The 21,307-nt window shown below is 38.4% G+C and overlaps 1 protein-coding gene and 1 non-coding gene across 2 annotated transcripts in view; one reads left to right on the top strand and one right to left on the bottom strand.

The window, feature by feature from the left end:
* The window catches only part of LOC110894995 (protein IQ-DOMAIN 1), a 19,888-nt gene extending 18,606 nt beyond the window's left edge, over positions 1–1,282 (bottom strand). The window contains exons 1-4 of the mRNA XM_035981265.1: positions 1,173–1,282; positions 837–933; positions 333–758; positions 5–232 (exon numbers count right to left, since the gene is read on the bottom strand). Coding sequence (XP_035837158.1) covers positions 5–232; positions 333–758; positions 837–917 — 735 coding nt within the window. The 5' untranslated portion in view covers positions 918–933; positions 1,173–1,282. The remainder of the gene's footprint in view (positions 1–4; positions 233–332; positions 759–836; positions 934–1,172) is intronic.
* Positions 1,283–16,492: 15,210 nt separating this feature from the next.
* TRNAP-AGG lies at positions 16,493–16,564 on the top strand. The gene has a single exon. It is a non-coding gene; the product is annotated as a tRNA-Pro (tRNA).
* The last annotated feature ends 4,743 nt before the right edge of the window (positions 16,565–21,307 follow it).

The raw sequence follows: 21,307 nt of genomic DNA, 5'->3' as shown, positions 1-21,307 counted from the left end.
ATACTTGGTATTTCATATTCTCGAGCTCTCTCTCGCGTTTCTGCATAAGCTGTCTCTGAAGGGCCTGGTTCTCTTCCGACATTCGAATCCTCCTTGCTCGAACTTGAGACTGTACACGGGCCAGAGTCTGCATACATCTTAAGGTGGTTACTGCTTGTCTTTTCACCGATTGGCTTTGAACCAACGCTTTTAATCTCACAAGCCCTTTCAAAGCGCGTAACTTTCTTCTAGCCTTAAAACAACAAACACCCAACAACCAAAATCTTTGTATTAGCGAGTTTACAATGCAACGATAAAACGATTTTAAGTGGATGTTACATAGAAAACATTACCAAGAAACGACGAAAAGCTGCCTGAACTTTAATGGCCGCTACTTCCTCCTTGGACTTACCCAAGAAGCGTCGAATAGCTGCTGCCGCTGCCGCTGCCCGTGCAGTCGCGAAGCCAATGGTATGAGCAGGTTTGCTTTGCTCATTCTCTGGCTTTGTGGGTTTCTTCTGCTCAGTCACGGGTTTTATGGGTTTGCTCAGATCATTCTCAGGCTTTGTGGGTTTCTTTCGCTCATGTTCTGGTTCAGTCGGTCCAGTGGGCCCACTCGTCTCAGCCCCGGGTTCCACAAACTTGAGGTCATCATCCCTTTCAGCTGGAGGAGAAAGAAGTGCAGGAGTGGCAAATGCAGATTCTGCTTGTGAAGAATCCGATTCGATATTCTTTTGCTTTCCAAACCATGATTTCTTAGAACTACTTTTCCTAGTTTTCTACAATAACAACATAAGATTACCAAGTGTCAAAACCACATCTACACAACATAATAATTAACCCAAAGAAACAAAAACCTTTTCTTTCTTTTCCTTCGAATCGCTAGTAGCGTTAAAAACCTTCCTCACCGCCGAAAACCATCCCCCTTTCTTCCCCATTAGCTCGTCGAATCATCTTCAAAACAATTACAAAAAAAAAAAAAAAAAAACAATGCATAAATATTGAATAAATACCCAATAAAAATCAAACTGAAACAATGAAAAAACTGCATGTAAAACACCCAACCAATTATTTCTTTTGGCATTTCAATCAGAAACAGAGAGGCCCATAAATTCATTGCAGAGAAGAAGATTAATCAAATAAATCAAAGAATATAGATGCACACATTAATGTTGATTGAAGAAGAAATATACCTACAATTGAAGAACAAGAAGATTGAATCTCTCAATTGTTGTTGAAATTATTAGAGGCGGAGATATATTATTGTTTTGAAGGGGTTTTTGCTATTTTGGGTAACGGGTAGTTGAGGATCATATTGAACTTTTGCTTTGGCGGGTCAATTGTTTTATATTAGAGTAAATTGCCAAAATCGCCCCTAAGGTTTAAAAAATAAACTCGAGTCTAGCATGTCGTGTAGAGAAAAACCGTGAATATTTGTGTTGTATTCGGGTTTTTTGTCTGACATGATTTTCAGTTTCGGGTTTGTGTAAAAGTGCTGGGTTGGACCAGCACCCCTAAATTCTTGAGTTTTTTTTTATTATGAATTTAAATATTGGATATTTGAAAAAAATTAGTTTATTTTTTTTCTTCCAGAAAGTAATGTTTTAATTTAATGCTATCTTTCTAGTGTTTTACCTTTAAAGTGGCAATCACACTATGGTTTTGAAGAGGTGTTGTTTGAGACGCGTAACTAGAAGACTGGTGTAAATTGTTACATTTAGTTGAAATTTGATATAAAGCTTGATTATTATCCGCTATAAAATCAACTCCTTTTGGATAGTTTTATGGCCAAGCTTTTCCAAGGGAATTAATTTGTTATGGTAAAAACTGATACTAATTAATAGTTAACAGTAAGAGAAATTTATAAGATACATGCTAGTCCATACTTTAGAAATGTGAAGTGTATCATGATACTCATTAATTAATAATGATATAGGCCTTTTTAATAAAAAAATAGATATAAAACATTGTTCGATGTACAATTCCTTGATGTTGTACAAATTTAAGCTCCCTATTTTCCATTTGAGGGGATTCTTGTAACCGCATTAAGTCTTCCTCTCACTCTTCTTGGACTTTAATGAGACTTAAGGTAGATGATCCAGAGGCATTGTAGAGACAGACAATAAAGAACAAGTTTACTAAAGTGACCTTGTAACCACATGGAACGGTGTTTGAGGGCTCCCAAGTGATGTAAAAGACATGGACTTTTTGGCCTAGATCGTGACCCAGTTTTTAAATAGTGTCGCTAGTAAATGGAGAGTGTCACCTGAATATTGTACGTGTCGCCTGAGAACTGGACTGCCGTTAGACAATATTGTTGAGCTTAGTGTTGTTTAGTTTGAACTTGCGTTCAGGAATTGTAAGTGTCGCTGACAGTGTGTGTCGCCTGAGAACTAGACTAACGCCAGATATTGTCGCCAAGTTAGCATTGCTCAATTTGACCTTGTGTTCAGGATGTATCGATACCAAGATTGTCGCCTGAAATTATTAAACTAGACCGTGACCTGGGAAGTATCACCAGTAACAATATGAACTTGCATTAAGAGAGTGTCGCTAACAGGATTGTCGACTAGGTTTTTGGGTGGTGGTGGGGTGAGGTGGGGGTGGGTGTTTAGGTTTTGGGTGGTGATGTAGTGGGTTTAACAGGGCCGTCTCCGAGAATCCTAAAAAAATTTTTGGCCCTGTGCGAGCGGAAGAAAACGGGCCCCTACAATATAAAGTTAATAACTTAATTTTAGAAAGAAAAAATAAATTTATTTAAATTAGTACATATGTATATACTAGAGAACATAAGAATAAAAGAAAAAAATGGGCCGCTAAAATACACCTTTTTTTATGAAAACTTTGTCTGTTTTAATACATTCACCGTGAAAACTAAAATAAAAAATCTAAAAAAATATATCTATAATATTTTTAAAGCGTCTTTGCTTAATTAGTTTTAAATTATAAAATAAAAGGAAAGAAAAAATTTAAATAGTTGTTTAGTTATAATCATTTAAAAAAAATAAAAGAATAAAAAGAAGTAAATAATAATATAAGATTTTAGTTTTAAAATGAAAAACAAAACTAAGAATTAAAATAGAAATTGAAATAGAAAAATAATGGAAAAACGAAAAGAAAGAAAGGGGAAAAACTAAATGGAAAGAAATGAAATAAATTAGGCTGAAAAGCCTTGAGGGGGAACAAAAAAAAAAGGGAAAAATTAAATGGGAAAAAAAATGAAAGATAAAAAAATAAATTAGGCAAAAATGCCTTGGAGGGGAATCAAACTTTAGCATTCATCATCCATCCAGCTGTTTTAATTTGGGAACATAGACCACCAAAGCAAGTTTCCAATTTGTTCATTCACTTGAAACAAAGTGTAGATATACACAGTTAATACATATAACTTTTTTTTAAAAATAATCGGGCCCCCGGAAGGTTTGGGCCCTGAGCGGTGGCCCACCCTGCACCCCCTCTGGGCCGGCCCTGGGGTTTAATATCAGGTTATTGGACAATTGTCACTCTATAAATCCTTTGTACACTTCTTACAACTAGGAGCTTTTGTAGAATAACTTGACCCCATATTTACTTTGTTGTCTAATATACACAACTAATTTTTTTCCGACTCCTTTCAAATACTTCACGGATCTGCTTTCTAGTTTTTTTTTTCAACTCGTTAATTCAACACGAATTCAACATGAAATCATCATCTTCATACAACGAAATCAGTTTATTTTTTATCATTGCATTTATGGAGACGACACAAATATGATACATTGAAGAGAATACTTCGCATCCAAGAACAAGAAATGCTCCATCAAATACTGTTGGTGCACTTGTGTCTGTACTTTGTCTGTATTCAGTCACGATGTAAACGATGTCCTTGTTAGTCATGTAAGTTTGACCAAGTCAACCATCCTCCGGTTTGACTTGGACAAACAGTTGAATATGGTTGTAATTTGTCTGGCACGAAGGATGATTCATCGAAGGATAATGTTATCCTTCGATGAGCTCAAACGATGAACCTTCGATGGATGCTCGATAGATCATCCTTCGAGGTGAATGCTGATCCTTCGACAGCTTTGTCATCGATAGATGATCCTTCGACCATATATCGGATCCTTCGGACAGACAACCAATGTTGGGTGTATATATACCCATGCAGTGTATGTTCACAGCAGACTTGGTAGACACTTCGATAGACACACACACTTTGAGAGAGAACCTGCTGTGAGAACACACACACATACTTTGAGAGTTTGCAAAGCTGATTTGTAAACATTGTGCTTGTAACCGGAACCTTTCATTTGCATTAATACAAGTGGTGTTAATCGGTGAATCTTTGTGTGTTTGTGTTTGTGCTTGTTTCATCCCGGTTTGCTCACTAGCTTGGATTCCGCACTTGCTAGTGGGTTAGTATAACAAGGTTAAGGTTGAACCTCATCCTCCGAGAGGGACCTACAAGTGGTATCAGAGCTAAGGCTCTTTACCTTGTTTAAAACCGGGTTTGTTCAAGTTCTTGGTGTGTTTGGACACTTGGTTTAGCACCCGTTTTTGGTGGTTTTCTTGCATTTTAAACTGGAAAACGTGTTCTAAACTAACCAGGAGTGTTCAAGAGCGGGTTGGGTAACTTAAAACTTGTTTTTTAAGGGTCTTGGTGATTTCCGGCCAAATTCCGGTCATAGTTCCGGTGACCGGTTTCTGGATAAGATTGTCCATTTTGGGTAATATTTTATTTGAAAATCAAAGTTGGTAGAAAGGTGAGGTCTGACCATTCCTTTTTACCGAAAGTTGACTTCACCAACCCATCACCTTTTCACCAACCTGTCACATCAGTGTCAGTGTGTCAGAAGCATTCGAAAGATATCCTTCGACATCGAAAGACCATCTTTCGATCAAAGACAGCTCGATAGATAAGCATCTTTCGAGTAGTCATTCGAAGTCTAAGCATTATCTTTCGTTCCAGGAATCTATTCGAAGGATAGTTGTTCGAAAGATAAGGATTTATCTCGAAAGATAAGGATCTTTCAAGTGTGAATCTTTCGAAATTTTGAATCTTTCAAAACCATTGCTCGAAAGTCAACAGTGATCTTTCGAACACTGTTGATCATTCGAACAAGTGTTGATCTTTCGTTTGTGGTCTGTTTATTGTTAACAAGTTTCTGTTTTTCAGATCTTTCGAACCAGGATCTTTCGGCTGTGTGTGATCTTTCGGAATATTCATTTAGCATTTATTTTTCTTATAAATCATGAATCCGAATTGGTGGAATCCGGCTCCAGACAGTGGAAAATATACAAGTTCAGGTTCCACTCCCTCATGGTGGGGTACACCGGCTCCCGATAGTGGAAAGTACACATGTACAAGCCTATCACCTTCATGGGCCGAGTCTCCGGTGTCTACATCTTCACAAGCAAATGCCATATCGTCAAGTCAATGGGCATTAGTATCGAATCAAACTCCGAGCATCCAAAGCATCTTATTGAGCGAAAGTGAAACCGGAAGTTTGAATCGACCTCCGAAGTTGATGCATTTAAATGAATATCCGGGCTGGGTTGATAGATTCCGTACATACGTTCTTGGTCAAAACACCGAACTGTGGATAAGTTTCACCACAGATTTCGATCAAGCTATAGAAGTTGCTGCTTCAGATACTGCTACGTTTGCCGATCTTCCTGAAGATCAAAAGAAAACGTATGATCTGGAAAAGAAAGCATACGCCATTCTCACTCAGGCGTTGAGCAAGGATATCTACCACCAGTTTGTCAGTTTCAAGACAACTAAGAAGTTGTGGGACGGGTTGAAAACCAGAGGAGTAGGGAATGAAGCAACACGTCAATTGCGTCATGATCTGCTCAAGAAAGAATTTGACTGTTTCACGTGCATGGATAAGGAGTCCTTGGGAGACATGACAAGCCGGTTTTATCATTTGCTTACTGAGTTGAATAATTTTGGTGTAGCTACAACTCAAGCAGAAGTGGTGAAGAAGTTTGCTGATGCTTTGCCTCCCCAATGGAGTAGTTTCTTGGAAATCCTGAAGTATAACGGAGTGTTGAGAACTACAAATATCAACGACTTCGTGCAGCTTTTGGAAAACAAGGATCAGGAGGAAACATTAAAGGCGAAGAGAGTTCCATTGCCACAAAATCCAGAAATGTATTATGGAACTTCCAGTACTTCGTCTGCAAGAACCAGTCCACATGCTCCACTCCAAACGGCGTTTGTCTCAAGCACGGATATGTATGGCAATCCGGTGCAAGTTCCTGTTAAGCCACCTCCCACCACAGACATGTATGGAAATCCAATACAACCACCTCCTCCTCCTCCTGCTCAACAACAACGTGCATGTTATGGAGGAACATCATCTGCTGGTCAACAATCAAAGCCAAGTACAGTACAGCTCGACACTTCAAGCTTCTCTAAAGTCAGTGTAGAAGTAGCTAAGGAACACATGGAGCTGCTTAACACTGTAGTGAGCGCGTACTGTGGGTTAATAGAAGGTCAGATTGGCAACATTAATCTGACACAAGAAGACTATCGGCAGATTGATAAAGAAGAGATGGACTTGATGGATATCAAGTGGGCCTTTGCTAGTGCTGTGAGAAGAGCAAAGGATTTGATGGAAAGTACTGGCAGAACCAGCTTGGAGAGTAAGAGAGACACCAAGTATGGGTTCGATAAACAAGCAGTGAAGTGCTTCAACTGTGGTGAGCGGGGTCACTTTAAAAGGGAATGTACAAAGCCAGCACAGCACGGGAACCAAAACCCCTTCAGAAATCAAGGCAACCAGCAGAACAGAAACAATGAGCGTACATTTGTGCCCGTCAACAACCAAACCAACCGGGCACTTGCGGTTCAGGTGGATGAAGGTTGTGACTGGTCAATTCAGTTGGGTGGTGATGCTCCCGATGGAACAGCATGTTTTGCTCAAGTTGTAAAGGATGTAGTTCACACCAGTGGTGGAGAATCTTCCGCCAATGGTGGTGAATCTTCTGAGGATGAAGACTCTTCGGGTTATAGCAGGAGTTCAGATGAAGAATCCTCAAGTTCGAGCGATGATCATGTGGGTGAGACATCAAATGCAGCAATCGATGCAGATATTGATGAACTTTTGGGAGAAGCTGCAGCAGAACCTCAGAGAAGATCTATCTTGGTGGATCAAGCTGCTTATTCTTTGTCTTCTCTCCATTCGGCCTTTATGGCTAATGTCGACGGTTCATCTAGTCAGGTATGTGTCGATGAACCCACTGTTGATAATTGTCATGAATGTGATAGATTGCGTGCTAGATGTGCTGATGTAGAGAAAAGTATGTCTGAGTTGCAAGGCAAACATGATGCTTTACAAGCTAGCTTGTTTGACTTGCAAGACAAACATACTACAGTGAATGAGAATTTGAGTGACTTGCAAAGTAAGCATGAAGCTTTGCAAGAAAAGTATGATGTGACTTTTATTCACAATCAGAAATTGACTGTGGACCTTTCCAAATGCACTGAAGCCAACATGTTTTACGAAAACCATGAAAAGGAATTTAAGTCGGTAATCGAAAAATTAAAGAAAGATAAAACCGAACTAACTAAAATGGTTTCCAGAAAACAAACGGACATTAATTTGTATATCTCTCGTCTTGAGACAATGCAAAAAGAAATGGCTTGTGTAAAAACGGAAAGTGAGGCAATCCAACTCAAGTTAGATAGTTATTTGAGTTCTAGCTATGTGTTGGATCACATCATTGATGTCCAAAAGGAGAAAAGGGATGTCACGTGCATAGGCTATAAGAATTGTCCACCACCAGTGAGACATAATTATGATGCCATGCCGGATGAGGAGGACAGGGTGTTCTTTGAACCATCTGTGCCTCTAGATGTGAAAGAGTTTGCAGCAGGACTCGGATACCAGAAAGAAGTATCCTCAGATTCAGATGTGTCAGCAGATACATTTGTAACTGCTTAACAGAATCAGGATCCTCCAGTTGTGATTGAGGATGCTAATTCTTCTGATGATGAATCTGATGATACTGATTCAGCAAAGTCTGATGCGGTAGTTAAAAATGAGGACATACCTCTTGAGAATCATATTTTATGTGATCCTCCTGCAAACCTGCTAAGACTGTTGCAATCAAGTCCTCATCTACAGAAGAGTCGGAGAGTGTGAATTTGCTGTACACTCTTGTTGGTGATGATAAGATTTATTCAGACAAAGATTTTCCTATTAAGAATGTTAATCAATCCTTAATCAGTAAAGTCTTTGAGAATTCGACTAGTAAGTTTTTGGGAAAGACAGGACCACGTGTTACAGTTACACAGTGTCCTCCTATTCCAAAGGACGAAATTCGAAAACAATATGGCAACAAGAAATTACCAACAGTGCAGAAACAGCAAAATCACACCAAGCCAAAAGGAAAATCACCGGCTCAAACTCAAAAGAAGCCGAATCAGAAGAAAAACAAGAATGTAAACTTTGTGAAATCGACGGGAACGGACAAAATTGAAACATTTGAAAATAAATCTAACTTAGATTTTGTCAAGAAAGCTACTGTTTTGAAAAGAAATGAACAAAACAGTTCAAAGCCTAGTACCTCGGGTTCACAAAGTTCAACATCATCGGCTAAGAGATCACATGATACTTCGGGGTTTGTAGAACGAAGATCATGTTTTGAGTGTGGAACAATTGGACATATAATTAGAAATTGTCCATATCTTCATAAGCAAAAAGAAAAAGTTGATGCTCCCCGTGACCAAAATGACCGTAAGCGATCTGTTTCTGCAAAACAAGATCCCCGCCTTATAAAAGAAAGGGAAAAGAAACAGAAACGCCAACAGGTCAAGAAAATTGAAATGGCGATCAAAACCGATGTGGTTAACAAAACAGCTGTTTCTGTAAAACCAGACAATTCAAAAACTTCAGACAATCAAGAAGTTAAAATTTTAAAGAATGACACTGGTAAAACAAAACAGACCTGGAAACCAAAATCGGTTACTGAATCAGGGGGAACATCACAATTCACCAACCATCAAAGACAAGAAGTTATTGTCATTGATGAAAATGGAAGACCCAAGACCACAATGGCTTGGGTCCCCATCTCCAACTAATTCATTTGAGTTCATGTGCAGGGTGTTCCAGGAGGAACTATGAGTAGTCATTGGATTGTTGATAGTGGGGCATCCAGGCACATGACAGGCGACATGAAGCTTCTCTACGACGTCAAATCTATTAGAGGAGGTTATGTTGCTTTTGCTGGAGATAAAGGTGGTTATATAACGGGTGAAGGAATGATATCCAACGGGATTGTCAGCTTTGACAAGATCAACTTTGTGCAACAACTTGATCACAATCTTCTTAGTGTTTCTCAAATCTGTGACAAGCAGTTCTCAGTACACTTTGATGCTAATGGATGCTATGTGCTGAAGTCGGGCTTCAAAATTCCAAAAGAATGGATTCTCTTGTCAGCTCCAAGGATAAATGATTTGTACGTCCTTGATATGAGCCAAGCTATTACTACGTCTGCACAAGCAACTTGTTTCGTTTCCAAAGCCACAGAAAAAGACACTATCTCTTGGCACAGACGAATGGGTCACATTCACTTACGCAAAATGAATCATTTGGTATCAAATGAGTTGGTGAATGGTGTTCCTCTCAAAAATTTCCATCTTCAAGACGTCTGTGTTTCGTGCCAGAAAGGAAAGCAAACAAAGAAGAAGCACCCTACTAAGAATATCAACACGGTGGCAGTTCCTCTTGAACGTTTGCACATGGATTTGTTCGGTCCTGTCAAGCACAAGAGTATTCGGGGTGATCAATACTGCCTCGTGATAACTGATGATTATTCAAGATTTTCTTGGGTGGCGTTCATGGCACACAAGAGTGAAACCTTTGGCATTATCAAAAACTTGATCATTCAGATTGAGAATTTGTATAAGTTGAAGGTTAGGCGGATACGTAGCGACAATGGTACTGAATTTAAAAATCATGCCATGGCGGAGTTTTGCACTTCAAAGGGTATTCTTCATGAGTTTAGTGCAGCTTATACTCCTCAACAAAATGGCGTCGCTGAACGTAAGAACCGCACATTGATCGAGACTGCTAGGACAATGTTGGTAGAGTCGCAGTTGCCCATTCCATTCTGGACTGAAGCTGTGGCCTCTGCATGTTACACATTGAACCGAGTCCTTACAGTCAAAAGGCACAACAAGACCTGCTTTGAGCTTCTTCAAAAACGGAAACCAGATTTGTCTTATCTTGAACCGTTTGGAGCTCCATGCACAATCATCGATCCTAATGGAAAGTTTGGGGCAAAAGCAATTGATGGATACTTTCTTGGGTATGCCACCCCTAACTTACGAGTCTGGAATCTAGAGACTAAAAGGGTCGAGGAATGGTCTGAGGTCAGAGTACAAAGGCACACTTTGCCAGTCAAATGTCCTGGTCAGCCTTGGATGTTTGAGTACGATGACTTTTTCAATTCGATCAATGTTGAAGCCGTTGAAGAAAGTGTTGCGGCAAGGATGTTTTTCGAGAGTGACAATGCAACAGTCTCACCGGTGGTTCGTCCAATTCTTGTCAATCAAGAACCATCTTCGGTGAACAATAATACTCTCGACAATGAGGATTTTCACGATGCTGCCGAATTAAACGAATCTTCAGAGGATGATGAATTTCTAGATGCAGATCAAGAAGCTCCAACAACAGCAGTTCATGGTACTTCAGAGGGTACTCCTCCAGTGGATACCCATAGAACAGCTGAAGCTACTGCATCATCCTCTTCGTCAATTCCGGGCCTTGATTTGGTTGTTGATCTTAATCTCAACAACCTGGGTATAAATATTCCAGTTCGAGAAAATCCTGAAACAAGGATTCATAATACCCATCCTCAACAAAACATCATAGGAAATGTGCAAAGTGGCATTCAAACAAGAAACATGTTGCGAAACAACAACAATGCAGGCTTGTATGCAGCAATTCGAGAATCCGGGCAACAAAACGATTGGTCTTTCGCGTGTTATGTTTCACAGGAAGAGCCAAGAACTTGGAAAGAAGCCTTGAAAGATAACTTTTGGGTTGAAGCAATGCAGGAAGAACTGCAACAATTCCAGAAGCTGGGTGTCTGGAAACTCGTAGAGAAACCTGCTGGATACAAGAAGATTGGTACCCGTTGGGTGTTTAAATGCAAAAAGGATGACCGCGGAGTTGTTATCCGGAACAAAGCACGTTTAGTCGTTCAAGGTTTTCGTCAGATTGAAGGGATCGACTACAACGAAGTCTATGCACCTGTTGCACGTCTCGAAGCAATTCGAATCTTTCTAGCCTATGCGTCCTTCAAAGGATTCAAGGTTTATCAGATGGACGTGAAAAGTGCATTCTTACATGGTGTGGTTGAAGAAGAGGTGTACGTCGAACAGCCTCCAGGTTTCGAAGATCCTATCCATCCCGATCGGGTTTGGTTGCTCAACAAAGCTCTCTATGGTCTTCATCAAGCACCGCGAGCTTGGTATGCAACCTTATCTCACTATCTGCTGGAGAACGGTTTTCGAAGAGGTCTTATCGACTGTACTCTTTTCATCAAAGAACAAGATGGAGATCTTCTTCTGGTACAGGTATACGTTGATGATATTATTTTTGGTTCTACTAATGATGTCTTGTGTAGGAATTTCGAGCGCATTATGCAGGATAAATTCGAGATGAGTGCTATGGGGGAAATGACCTTCTTCTTGGGCCTACAAGTACAACAAACTGAGTCTGGGATATTCATCCATCAGACTAAATATGTTGGTGACATCTTGAACCGGTTCCAGATGTCTGATGCAATGCCCATTGGTACCCCATTGCCGACAAATCACGGAATTACTCCAGACTTGAAGGGTGAAGCTGTTAGCCCCTCATATTACCGCGCAATGATCGGATCTCTTATTTACCTCACAGCATCAAGACCAGATATAATGTACCCAACGTGCCTGCTTGCCAGATATCAAGTCAACCCGAAGGCCTCACATCTTGCAGCTGTAAAAAGGATTTTTCGTTATTTGAAGGGTTGCCCTGACACCGGTCTATGGTACCCTAGGGATAATAACTTTGAATTGGTCGCTTTCAGTGATTCTGATTTTGGCGGATGCAAAATCGACGGCAAATCCACAACGGCTGGATGTCAGTTTTTAGGAAATCGCCTAGTCACATGGCAGTGCAAGAAGCAGACATGCGTCGCCACATCAACATGCGAAGCTGAATACATTGCTGCCTCAAGTTGTTGCTCTCAAGTTCTTTGGATCCAACAACAATTGCGGGACTACGGTTTTGAATTCCTAACTACTCCTATTTACGTTGATAATTCTGCTGCATTACAGATCACTAGAAATCCTGTGCAGCACTCAAAGACCAAACACATCGAAATCAAATATCACTTCATACGTGATTGCTTTGAGAAAAGGCTAATCGATGTTGTTAAGGTCCACACCGATGACCAACGTGCCGACCTTTTTACCAAAGCATTTGACAAATCAAGATTTGACTTTTTATTATTGGTAAACGGCATTAAGGTCAAGCAAGAGTAAAACCAACATCGGAAAATCATTTTTGTAAATACCTTTGTGTTTTAAATTTGTCTTAGTTTGTTGATTTTAGGGGGAGTAAATCCAAAAATCTGAAAATCCAAAAACATCGAAAAATTTCAAAAACACAAAAACAATAGAAAAACAAAAATGAGTTTCCTGGCGAGCAAAAGAGAAAATGATAGTACATCAGTGGTCTATCCAAACCTCTTTAAACCTTAAATGAAAAACGATAAGCAGCTCTATATAAGATGTATCGGTAGGCTCACAATCATTTTAAAGTGTGCAGGGTGATATAAACTTAAATCGACTGAAGACCAGGTGGGAACCATTCATTGGCATATGGTCTTAGTACCGAAATTTCGTTTGATAGATTGCTGAGGTTCTGAGATATTCGGTCTTTATGCTGCTTATCATCTGGGTATCATGGTTGTATTTTTTACCGAAAAATAACGGGGACGCAAGTCTAGATCTTCCATGATACTATACATACGTGTACATATTACATACTGCATTCGACCTCAATAAGTGATAAACAATCACATGTCCAAAACAAATAAGTGATAATATATCACATTTTTCCGGGAGTCAAGTTCGTCTCTCTGCTGTACGGAAGTACTGACCTGTTCACGGACTTGCTCCTGTGCCCTCATGCATATGAAAATCAAGTTCCATATCAATAAGTGATTATATCACATAGGGCTTGTTTTCAAATCAAAATAAGTGAGAATCTCACATCATATACGGTCAAACAGATGATAATCGGTATACTCACCGGTAAGATGAACCCTCGTGCATACCTTGATACGGGAATGTGTCGTGATGTGGATGAACACCGGTCGGTAAGTATAAATCATACCTTAACGTATCTCCTCTCCATGATTACATCTGATAAGTTGAGCTTAAGTGGACAACAATACCGATAATTGTTATAGGATGCTTATCTTAATGTTAACTAATTGAACAACAGAAGCGTTTGGCATGACCGTACACTGATATGATTCTCTTACCCTCGAAACTCGCAAAAAGAATGTCAGTATATATTTATTTACTGCTTTCAGTCTTTACAGTTCAAATATTAAAAATACCAAAAAGATTTTAGGTGTGCTTTAATATAAACTTTATAAAAGTCAAAAAGATTTTATTTCTATTTTATTTTCGATCGTACGATGTTGGAGCTCGAGTCTTCGTTACCTGAAACCTGAACGAAAACCAAATTGACTAAATCTTCATAAACGGTCGAAATTTGCAAATTTTGAAAGTTAGAATCTAAAATTGACAAATTTATTAAACTTTCAAACTGTCGGACGGTGTTTGATTGTGACATGGTCATTCGTGTGTCATTTGTTTATACTAACTATTCCAAGCAGTTGTTCTCATTACGCGTTTAGATTTCTTGCATGTGCAGATTCTAAAGGCTAGGAGAACATGGTCGATGACAAGCTTCGGAATGAAGACACGACGCGAAGGCACTCAAAAGATGAAGATGATCGAGTTGCCGCGGACCATCATCAACACCTCAAGGATCTCATTCATAAAGATCAAGTATTTCACGAGCATAACTCAAGGGGGAGCTTATGTTAAGAGGGAGTTTGTCAACACACTTCCTACATGATACGGGTAGTTTGTTGATACACTCTCTACTTTCAAGACGTGAAGACTTTGAAGATCCTCCGACATTGAAGACTTGAAAGGACATCAGAGTCTTGAAGACATGAAGATCAACGATGATCAAGATCGAGACAAATCTGCATCCATCGAAGATAGAGACAAAGCTACAGCCAAGGGGGAGTTTGTTGGTGCACTTGTGTCTGTACTTTGTCTGTATTCAGTCACGATGTAAACGTTGTCCTTGTTAGTCATGTAAGTTTGACCAAGTCAACCATCCTCCGGTTTGACTTGGACAAACAGTTGAATATGGTTGTAATTTGTCTGGCACGAAGGATGATTCATCGAAGGATAATGTTATCCTTCGATGAGCTCAAACGATGAACCTTCCATGGATGCTCGATAGATCATCCTTCGAGGTGAATGCTGATCCTTCGACAGCTTTGTCATCGATAGATGATCCTTCGACCATCTATCGGATCCTTCGGACAGACAACCAATGCTGGGTGTATATATACCCATGCAGTGTATGTTCACAGCAGACTTGGTAGACACTTCGATAGACACACACACTTTGAGAGAGAACCTGCTGTGAGAACACACACACATACTTTGAGAGTTTGCAAAGCTGATTTGTAAACATTGTGCTTGTAACCGGAACCTTTCATTTGCATTAATACAAGTGGTGTTAATCGGTGAATCTTTGTGTGTTTGTGTTTGTGCTTGTTTCATCCCGGTTTGCTCACTAGCTTGGATTCCGCACTTGCTAGTGGGTTAGTATAACAAGGTTAAGGTTGAACCTCATCCTCCGAGAGAGACCTACAAATACAGATACACATGAAAATCTATGCTTGGATTTTGTTGAACGTATGTGAGCATTCAGTGAAGTAATGGGAGGAGATGGTGATGTTGTGCTTAGGCGACTGTGATAGATGAGTAATGCGTATAATAGATGACCTAATTAGTTAAAGATAGACAACATAAAGAACCCTTTGTTGATGAGAATTACTGGGGTGAACCACGAACCCCTAGTTTTTGTGATGCTATGAGTATGGGTGAAGGTGCTTGTTTTGGCGTGATGTTTAGCGTGGATTGTGCGAGTGTAATTGTCAAGGGCAGTGCTACGATGGTAGTAATTGTTGTCTAAACCAGAGATGATGTGGAAACATATACACTAGATGATGGTGCGGGTGATGGTGGTAGTTATGTAGAGGGAGGGGTGAGGGGGCTAAGTCTGATGTCGGTATAGTATGTTTGGTGTTTGTAGGTGGAAGATGAGCGACAAAGACTTGTGTCACTTGTTTGAAAGGTGGGATAGGCTGTTAGTATATGTGTGAAGAACCACATGACTCACGAAAACACATTAATTAATTTGGGGATAACTTGATCTAGTGAACCATGGTGAGAAGGGCTTGCATGGTAGCTTGCATCTCTTTGATAATCGACTTGTGTTGAGCCAACCTCTTGCATACATACTCGTCGAAATGCGTCATCGGTTATGCTTCAAGTGTCCATATGATATGTATCAATTTGGGGTAGATGATAGGACATGAGAACTTTGAGGATGATTGAAGAATGAATTTGAGGAAGATTTACTTAGAAATTCAACATCATATTCTTACTCTAATGATAAATAAGGAAGCTAGTTTTATAACTATATATACATGGACCCACTAAGCTACCATGACAATCAAAGAACTACCCACTAACAGTAAGCATATTAACTGACTCAAGTAAACAAGAAATCATGACCTACTTTGTGCATGAACTACAATGACTCAATAAACTACCTTGACTTGCATGGACTCACACAGAACATGCTGACTCAGTACCCACCCCCACAATGTGTGCTAGTCATAAATAGGTGATAATAATTGTTTACATTTGGCAATAACTAAGTCATTTATTTTGTTATTCGTCATATATGTTATTCGGTGGCTGAATTTATTACCCAATGAATACTTTATGCGAATTGGTACCCGGATTGTATATTTGGTGTCTAGCTCGTGAATTGAATAAAATTTTTGTTGGCCGTTAAAAAAAAAAGTAACTCAATATAAGAAGGTTTAATTCGTTTAGTCTACCAAATTAAACAACTAAAATATGTATGTTACAGTTAGTTGGTATACGTTTTGATCTTAGTTTTATTCGGAAACAAGTCTGGTAAAATACAATACGTTTTTATTCGAGGATATAAATTCAAGTTATTATACGTTTTGACACCGCCGCAACGTGCACCAGGTAGAATACTAGTTATTATTAGTTGTAGTAAATATACGGACTTCTCAATCAGAATTTGAAATGTTTAATATTTCAATTTTATATTCGGAAATATAAAAAATGGTGGATCAAATTTTAAAGTCAACTTACCAGTTTAAAGCACATGGGCATTTGGTCTAGTGGTATGATTCTCGCTTAGGGTGCGAGAGGTCCCGAGTTCAATTCTCGGAATGCCCCTACGGTTTTTTCATTTTACGAATGTGCCCTTATATTTTACGTTTCACTGTATTCTTAATGGCTCCATTATTTACAAATAACTATTTTTCCGTTCTAACATTTTGTACCTTAAACAAATGGTCCCTTTTCTGTTACATACCATTCAATATTGGTTAAAACTGATGATTTTAACTTACACATTTTGATTGCAGATGATGATGAACTTGCAGGATAATTCATCATTGGCCGTTAAAACTGTTTTATCTTATGCAAGTTTAACTGCAGATGATGATGAACTTGCGGGATTAGCCCACAATGATGAATTATCCAGTTATGTGTGACATTTATGTATCTACTAGCTGTTTAATTTGATTATTGTAATTCACTTGGATTAGTGTGTTGTAGATGATTAAGCTAGTTTTTTCTAATTTTATTTTTAAGAACTTGTATAATAACTAAATCACAAAAAGTTCCACTAACCTGAACAACTAAACCTATTTTTTTAAGAATCTATATTTTTAATCTTGTTACTCGTCATCGGTCACCTACACAAATAGTATCACCTCTTGTCGTAATAATGACCATCCATAGCCATAACCATAACCATAACCATAACCGCACCTATCACACCACTTTAAAGTTTAAACACCACCACCATCTTCATCAATCATATTTGCGTCTCAAAACCCTTTCACATGTGTTTGATTTAGTTATAATCACATAATCCTGTTCTTATTTCACAACCAAATTTTCAGTTACCCTATGGCTCTATATATTGTCTTCCCCCAATTTTCTGTTGGGGAATTTTTAGAAGAAAACTGGATGATTGGATAGGCGTGTAATCACTCTCAGATCAAATTATTTCGATGGTTCACCTGAATAATTTAATCGGATACAACTCTGATTTTCGAAAAATTGAAGCTGGGTATGTGTATGGAGAATTCGTCTAAACCAGGGAATTGTGATAAAAAAACTATCTACGAAATTTGAGGTTAGGGGTGATTAACTGCCTAATGGCAATTATCTCAATTTTAAGACAAAAAACTGCCACCAAACTGCCAATTTTTTATATTTCGAAACTCTGGCAATTTCCAGAAAATAAATTTTTCTGATGCAGTTTTATTCAGCTCAACCCCAGCCAGGGGCTCTGCCCCTTGGACCCCCGCCAAAAAGGCGTTGCCCCCTTGGAACCCCCGTAGAGTACGGGCTCTACACGTACATTTCAAATTATAATAACTCAAACAAGCGTGCACTCCCATACCTATAATAACCAAGTCAATCCCGATTACACTAAAATATCTAACATTCTTCCCCCATTTTAGCGTAATCCTTGATTAACTTAAACAAATTCACAACAATCAAACTTATGCATAAATGAAATATCGTGATGATTGAATTTCACATTAGTATATTACACATTCCAAATATTCGAATATAGACGTGTCGCTGAGGATTGAACCCTTTCTATTGAGTGAATACATGAAGATAATATACACACAAGTTTACATACTCTAATGTTCTTTCTTAACACTACTTTTACTAGCCTGTGTCCCATCCTTCAATGAGCATATCAAAGCCAAGTCCTAGCTTCTTGAAGCGGCTAAACTTCATGCTCATATAGATAGCTCTTTATTCTTGCACCTGCATATGCAATTTTTCAAAAAAACTATTAAGAAGAAAACCTTCAGCCTCCTTTAACTTGCAGGTCTGAACACATACCTTGGGATGACGCTACTAACGTGTTCTAATTTCTAGATGTTAAGCTTTACGCATTGATTTTAGCACATAACGTCATATTAGGTGGGAATGGGTATCTTAACATGAGAAATCTCATGTGGACTTTAATCCCATCCCTATAGCCGCCTTGTGCACAAGATCTCTACATAACTCTTTGGTTAAGTGGTCGGCTAAATTCTGTTGAGTTCTCACAAACTCCACCGATATCACCCCTTGCATGATGAGCTCACAAATCATGCTGTGTCTAACACCTAAGTGTCTAGACTTCCATTATACACTTGGCTATAGGCCTTAGCCAAAGTAGCAGCACTATCACATCTAATAGATATTGGTGATATAGGTTTAGGCAACAATAGAATCTCATAAATTAAGTTTCTTAGCCACTGAGCTTCTTTGCCAGCTGCGGCTAATACTACACACTAGACTTCATTGTCGAATCAATTATGAAAGTCTGTTTCTTAGATGCCCAAGATATGGCACCTCCTCCAAGCAGAAAAGTCCATCCACTTGTGGAAGAATGATCTTCCTTGTTGTTAATCCAGCTTGCATCTGATTAACCTTTTAAAACTGAAGGAAATCTAGTATAAGTCAAACCATATTTCATGGTTCCTTTCAAGTACCTAAATACTCGATTCATTGCTTGCCAATGACTTGCACCTGGATTGCTAGTATACCTACTAAGCTTTCTAACAGCATAAGCTATATATGGTCTGGTGCTAATCATGGCATACATGAGAGATCCAATGGCCCTTGAATATTCAAGTTGACTTACAGCTACACCTTCATTAGGTGAGAGCCTAAAAACAGGATCCATTGGAGTGCTAAATGGAGAACTATCATGAAAATTAAACTTTTTCAATATCTTCTCAATATAATGAGATTGAGAGATCGATATGCCATTGTCTCCCGTTTGATCCTTATACCAAGGATCACTTCCGCCCCCCCCCCATGTCTTTCATGTCAAAGCAAGATGACAAAAAAATCTTTGTTTTATCAACTTGATCCTGGCCTGTACCGAAGATCAACATGTCATCTACATATAGACAAATTATTACTCCTTTCCTAGAATCATCAAATTTGCTATATACACACTTGTCCGCTTGGTTTAATACAAAACCATTATACAAAATCACATAATCAAACTTTTGATGCCATTGTTTGGGTGCTTGCTTTAAGCCATATAATGACTTAACTAGTTTACACACATTATGCTCATTGCCAGGTATAATAAAACCCTCTAGTTGTTTCATATATATCTCCTCATCCAAATCACCATTCAGGAAAGGGGTTTTCATATCCGTTTGGTGAATCACAAGATTGTGTATTACAGCTAAGGCAACCAACAATCTAATAGTGGATATTCTTGCTACAGGAGCATATGTACCAAAGTAGTCAATTCCTTCCTTTTGTCTAAAGCCTTGGCAGGGTGTGACACTAATGTGTACAAAAGTAAGTCCGAAGGTATACTCCTTGTTGTCACTCCAAGCTTTAGACATTTTCGTAAGTTTTTGATTTTGCGGTTTTTTTTGGGTTCATTTACACGTTTTCCAGTTGGGTAATTAACCAATAAATCCCACAGCTAGTTATAATGATTTAGCATGGCCAAGAACCAGTTCTAACGATCAAAATGTAAAAAAAAAGTCTATATTGTTGTTGTTAACGACTAGAATCGGTTCTAGCATTTTTTAGCATTGGAACCGGTTTCAACTCAGGTACAACTGGGTAGGGTAGGAACCGGGTAAGACCCGATTTTTGAAAATATAGTAGGAATCGGGTAGGAACTACAAGGTTCAATATAGTAGGGGCCGATTCTTCTTCATACCGGGTAGGAGTCAGAACCGCTTTTGGGTCGGGTACGGTGACTCAAGTCCGAAACCAGGTATTTTGTGCACCACTATATTAAACTCACCAATTAGATTTAAGAGCTTCAAAGCACCAAAATTTGTGGTGTTACACGATAATATTTTATTTAACATTTAATTTAGATTTTCTCTAATAACTTGTGTTAGTTATATTCGAAAAATATTTAAATACATAGTATTGTTAAAATAAAGTATTTTTTTTATATCATTAATTATACTGAGTATCAGTACTTTACCAATATTGTATCGGAATCGTACCAAACCGAACCAATGTTGATACCGATTGAAAAGCATCGCTTCTAGTAGCGGTATTATTTTTTTGGTTTTAAGATATGATACGAATCATTTTCTATTTTTTACTTCCGATATTGTACCACTGTAATCGACACATTGTTCGGTTTTTGTGCTTACTTATATATTTTCAGTTTCGGCATTTTCCGTATTGGCACCAAATAATTCTTTTTGTTGATATTCCGGTATGATTTTTATTAAAAGCCAAGTTTTATACGGAATATCATAAACTATATAGAGTATCCTTATCGTACCAAACCAAACCGACACCACCGTACATCATTGGCATCAACGTCGGTGCCAGTACTCATTTTTATGGTTTTCGGTTTTGATAACGTATTATTTATCGGTTATTATACCTTTTCCTAATAACTTGCGTTCTTATATACTGACTTGCGTTTTTAACTTAAGTTATTATACTTTTTCTAATAACTTGTGTTCTTATATACTAACTTGCTTTATTAACTTAAGTTGTATAGAAAATGAAAGTTATAGTGAAAATGAAATGTTTTTTTGTCAATAGTTTCGTTTAAAAGTAAACTAATTTTTGATATTCTAACCTATACCTGGTTGATATCGTACCGAGCCAAATAGATATGAGCCAAACAACATCGCTACCGGTAATTATAATCTTTTTATGGTTTTTTAGTTTCGATAAGAGTCGGTTTTGATATTTTTAGGCATTGTTTCACTATAGGTACTGGATTAGAATTGTACAACAATTGTCGCTATTGTGTTCAATTTGTCATTTTAACCAGTTTTGGTTTCCGTAAAAGTATTTTTTGATGTCATTGGACTAGCCGGTACTTAACACATCATTTTTTATTGTTAATATTCATATTATTTTTTATTTATTTTTTTATAATGGAGTTGC

Source organism: Helianthus annuus, chromosome 12 (genome assembly GCF_002127325.2).
Source record: "Helianthus annuus cultivar XRQ/B chromosome 12, HanXRQr2.0-SUNRISE, whole genome shotgun sequence".
NCBI classification, from domain to species: Eukaryota; Viridiplantae; Streptophyta; class Magnoliopsida; order Asterales; family Asteraceae; genus Helianthus; species Helianthus annuus.
The sequence above is the reverse complement of the archived record's forward strand: the minus strand, read 5'-3'. Positions and strand labels throughout refer to the sequence as shown.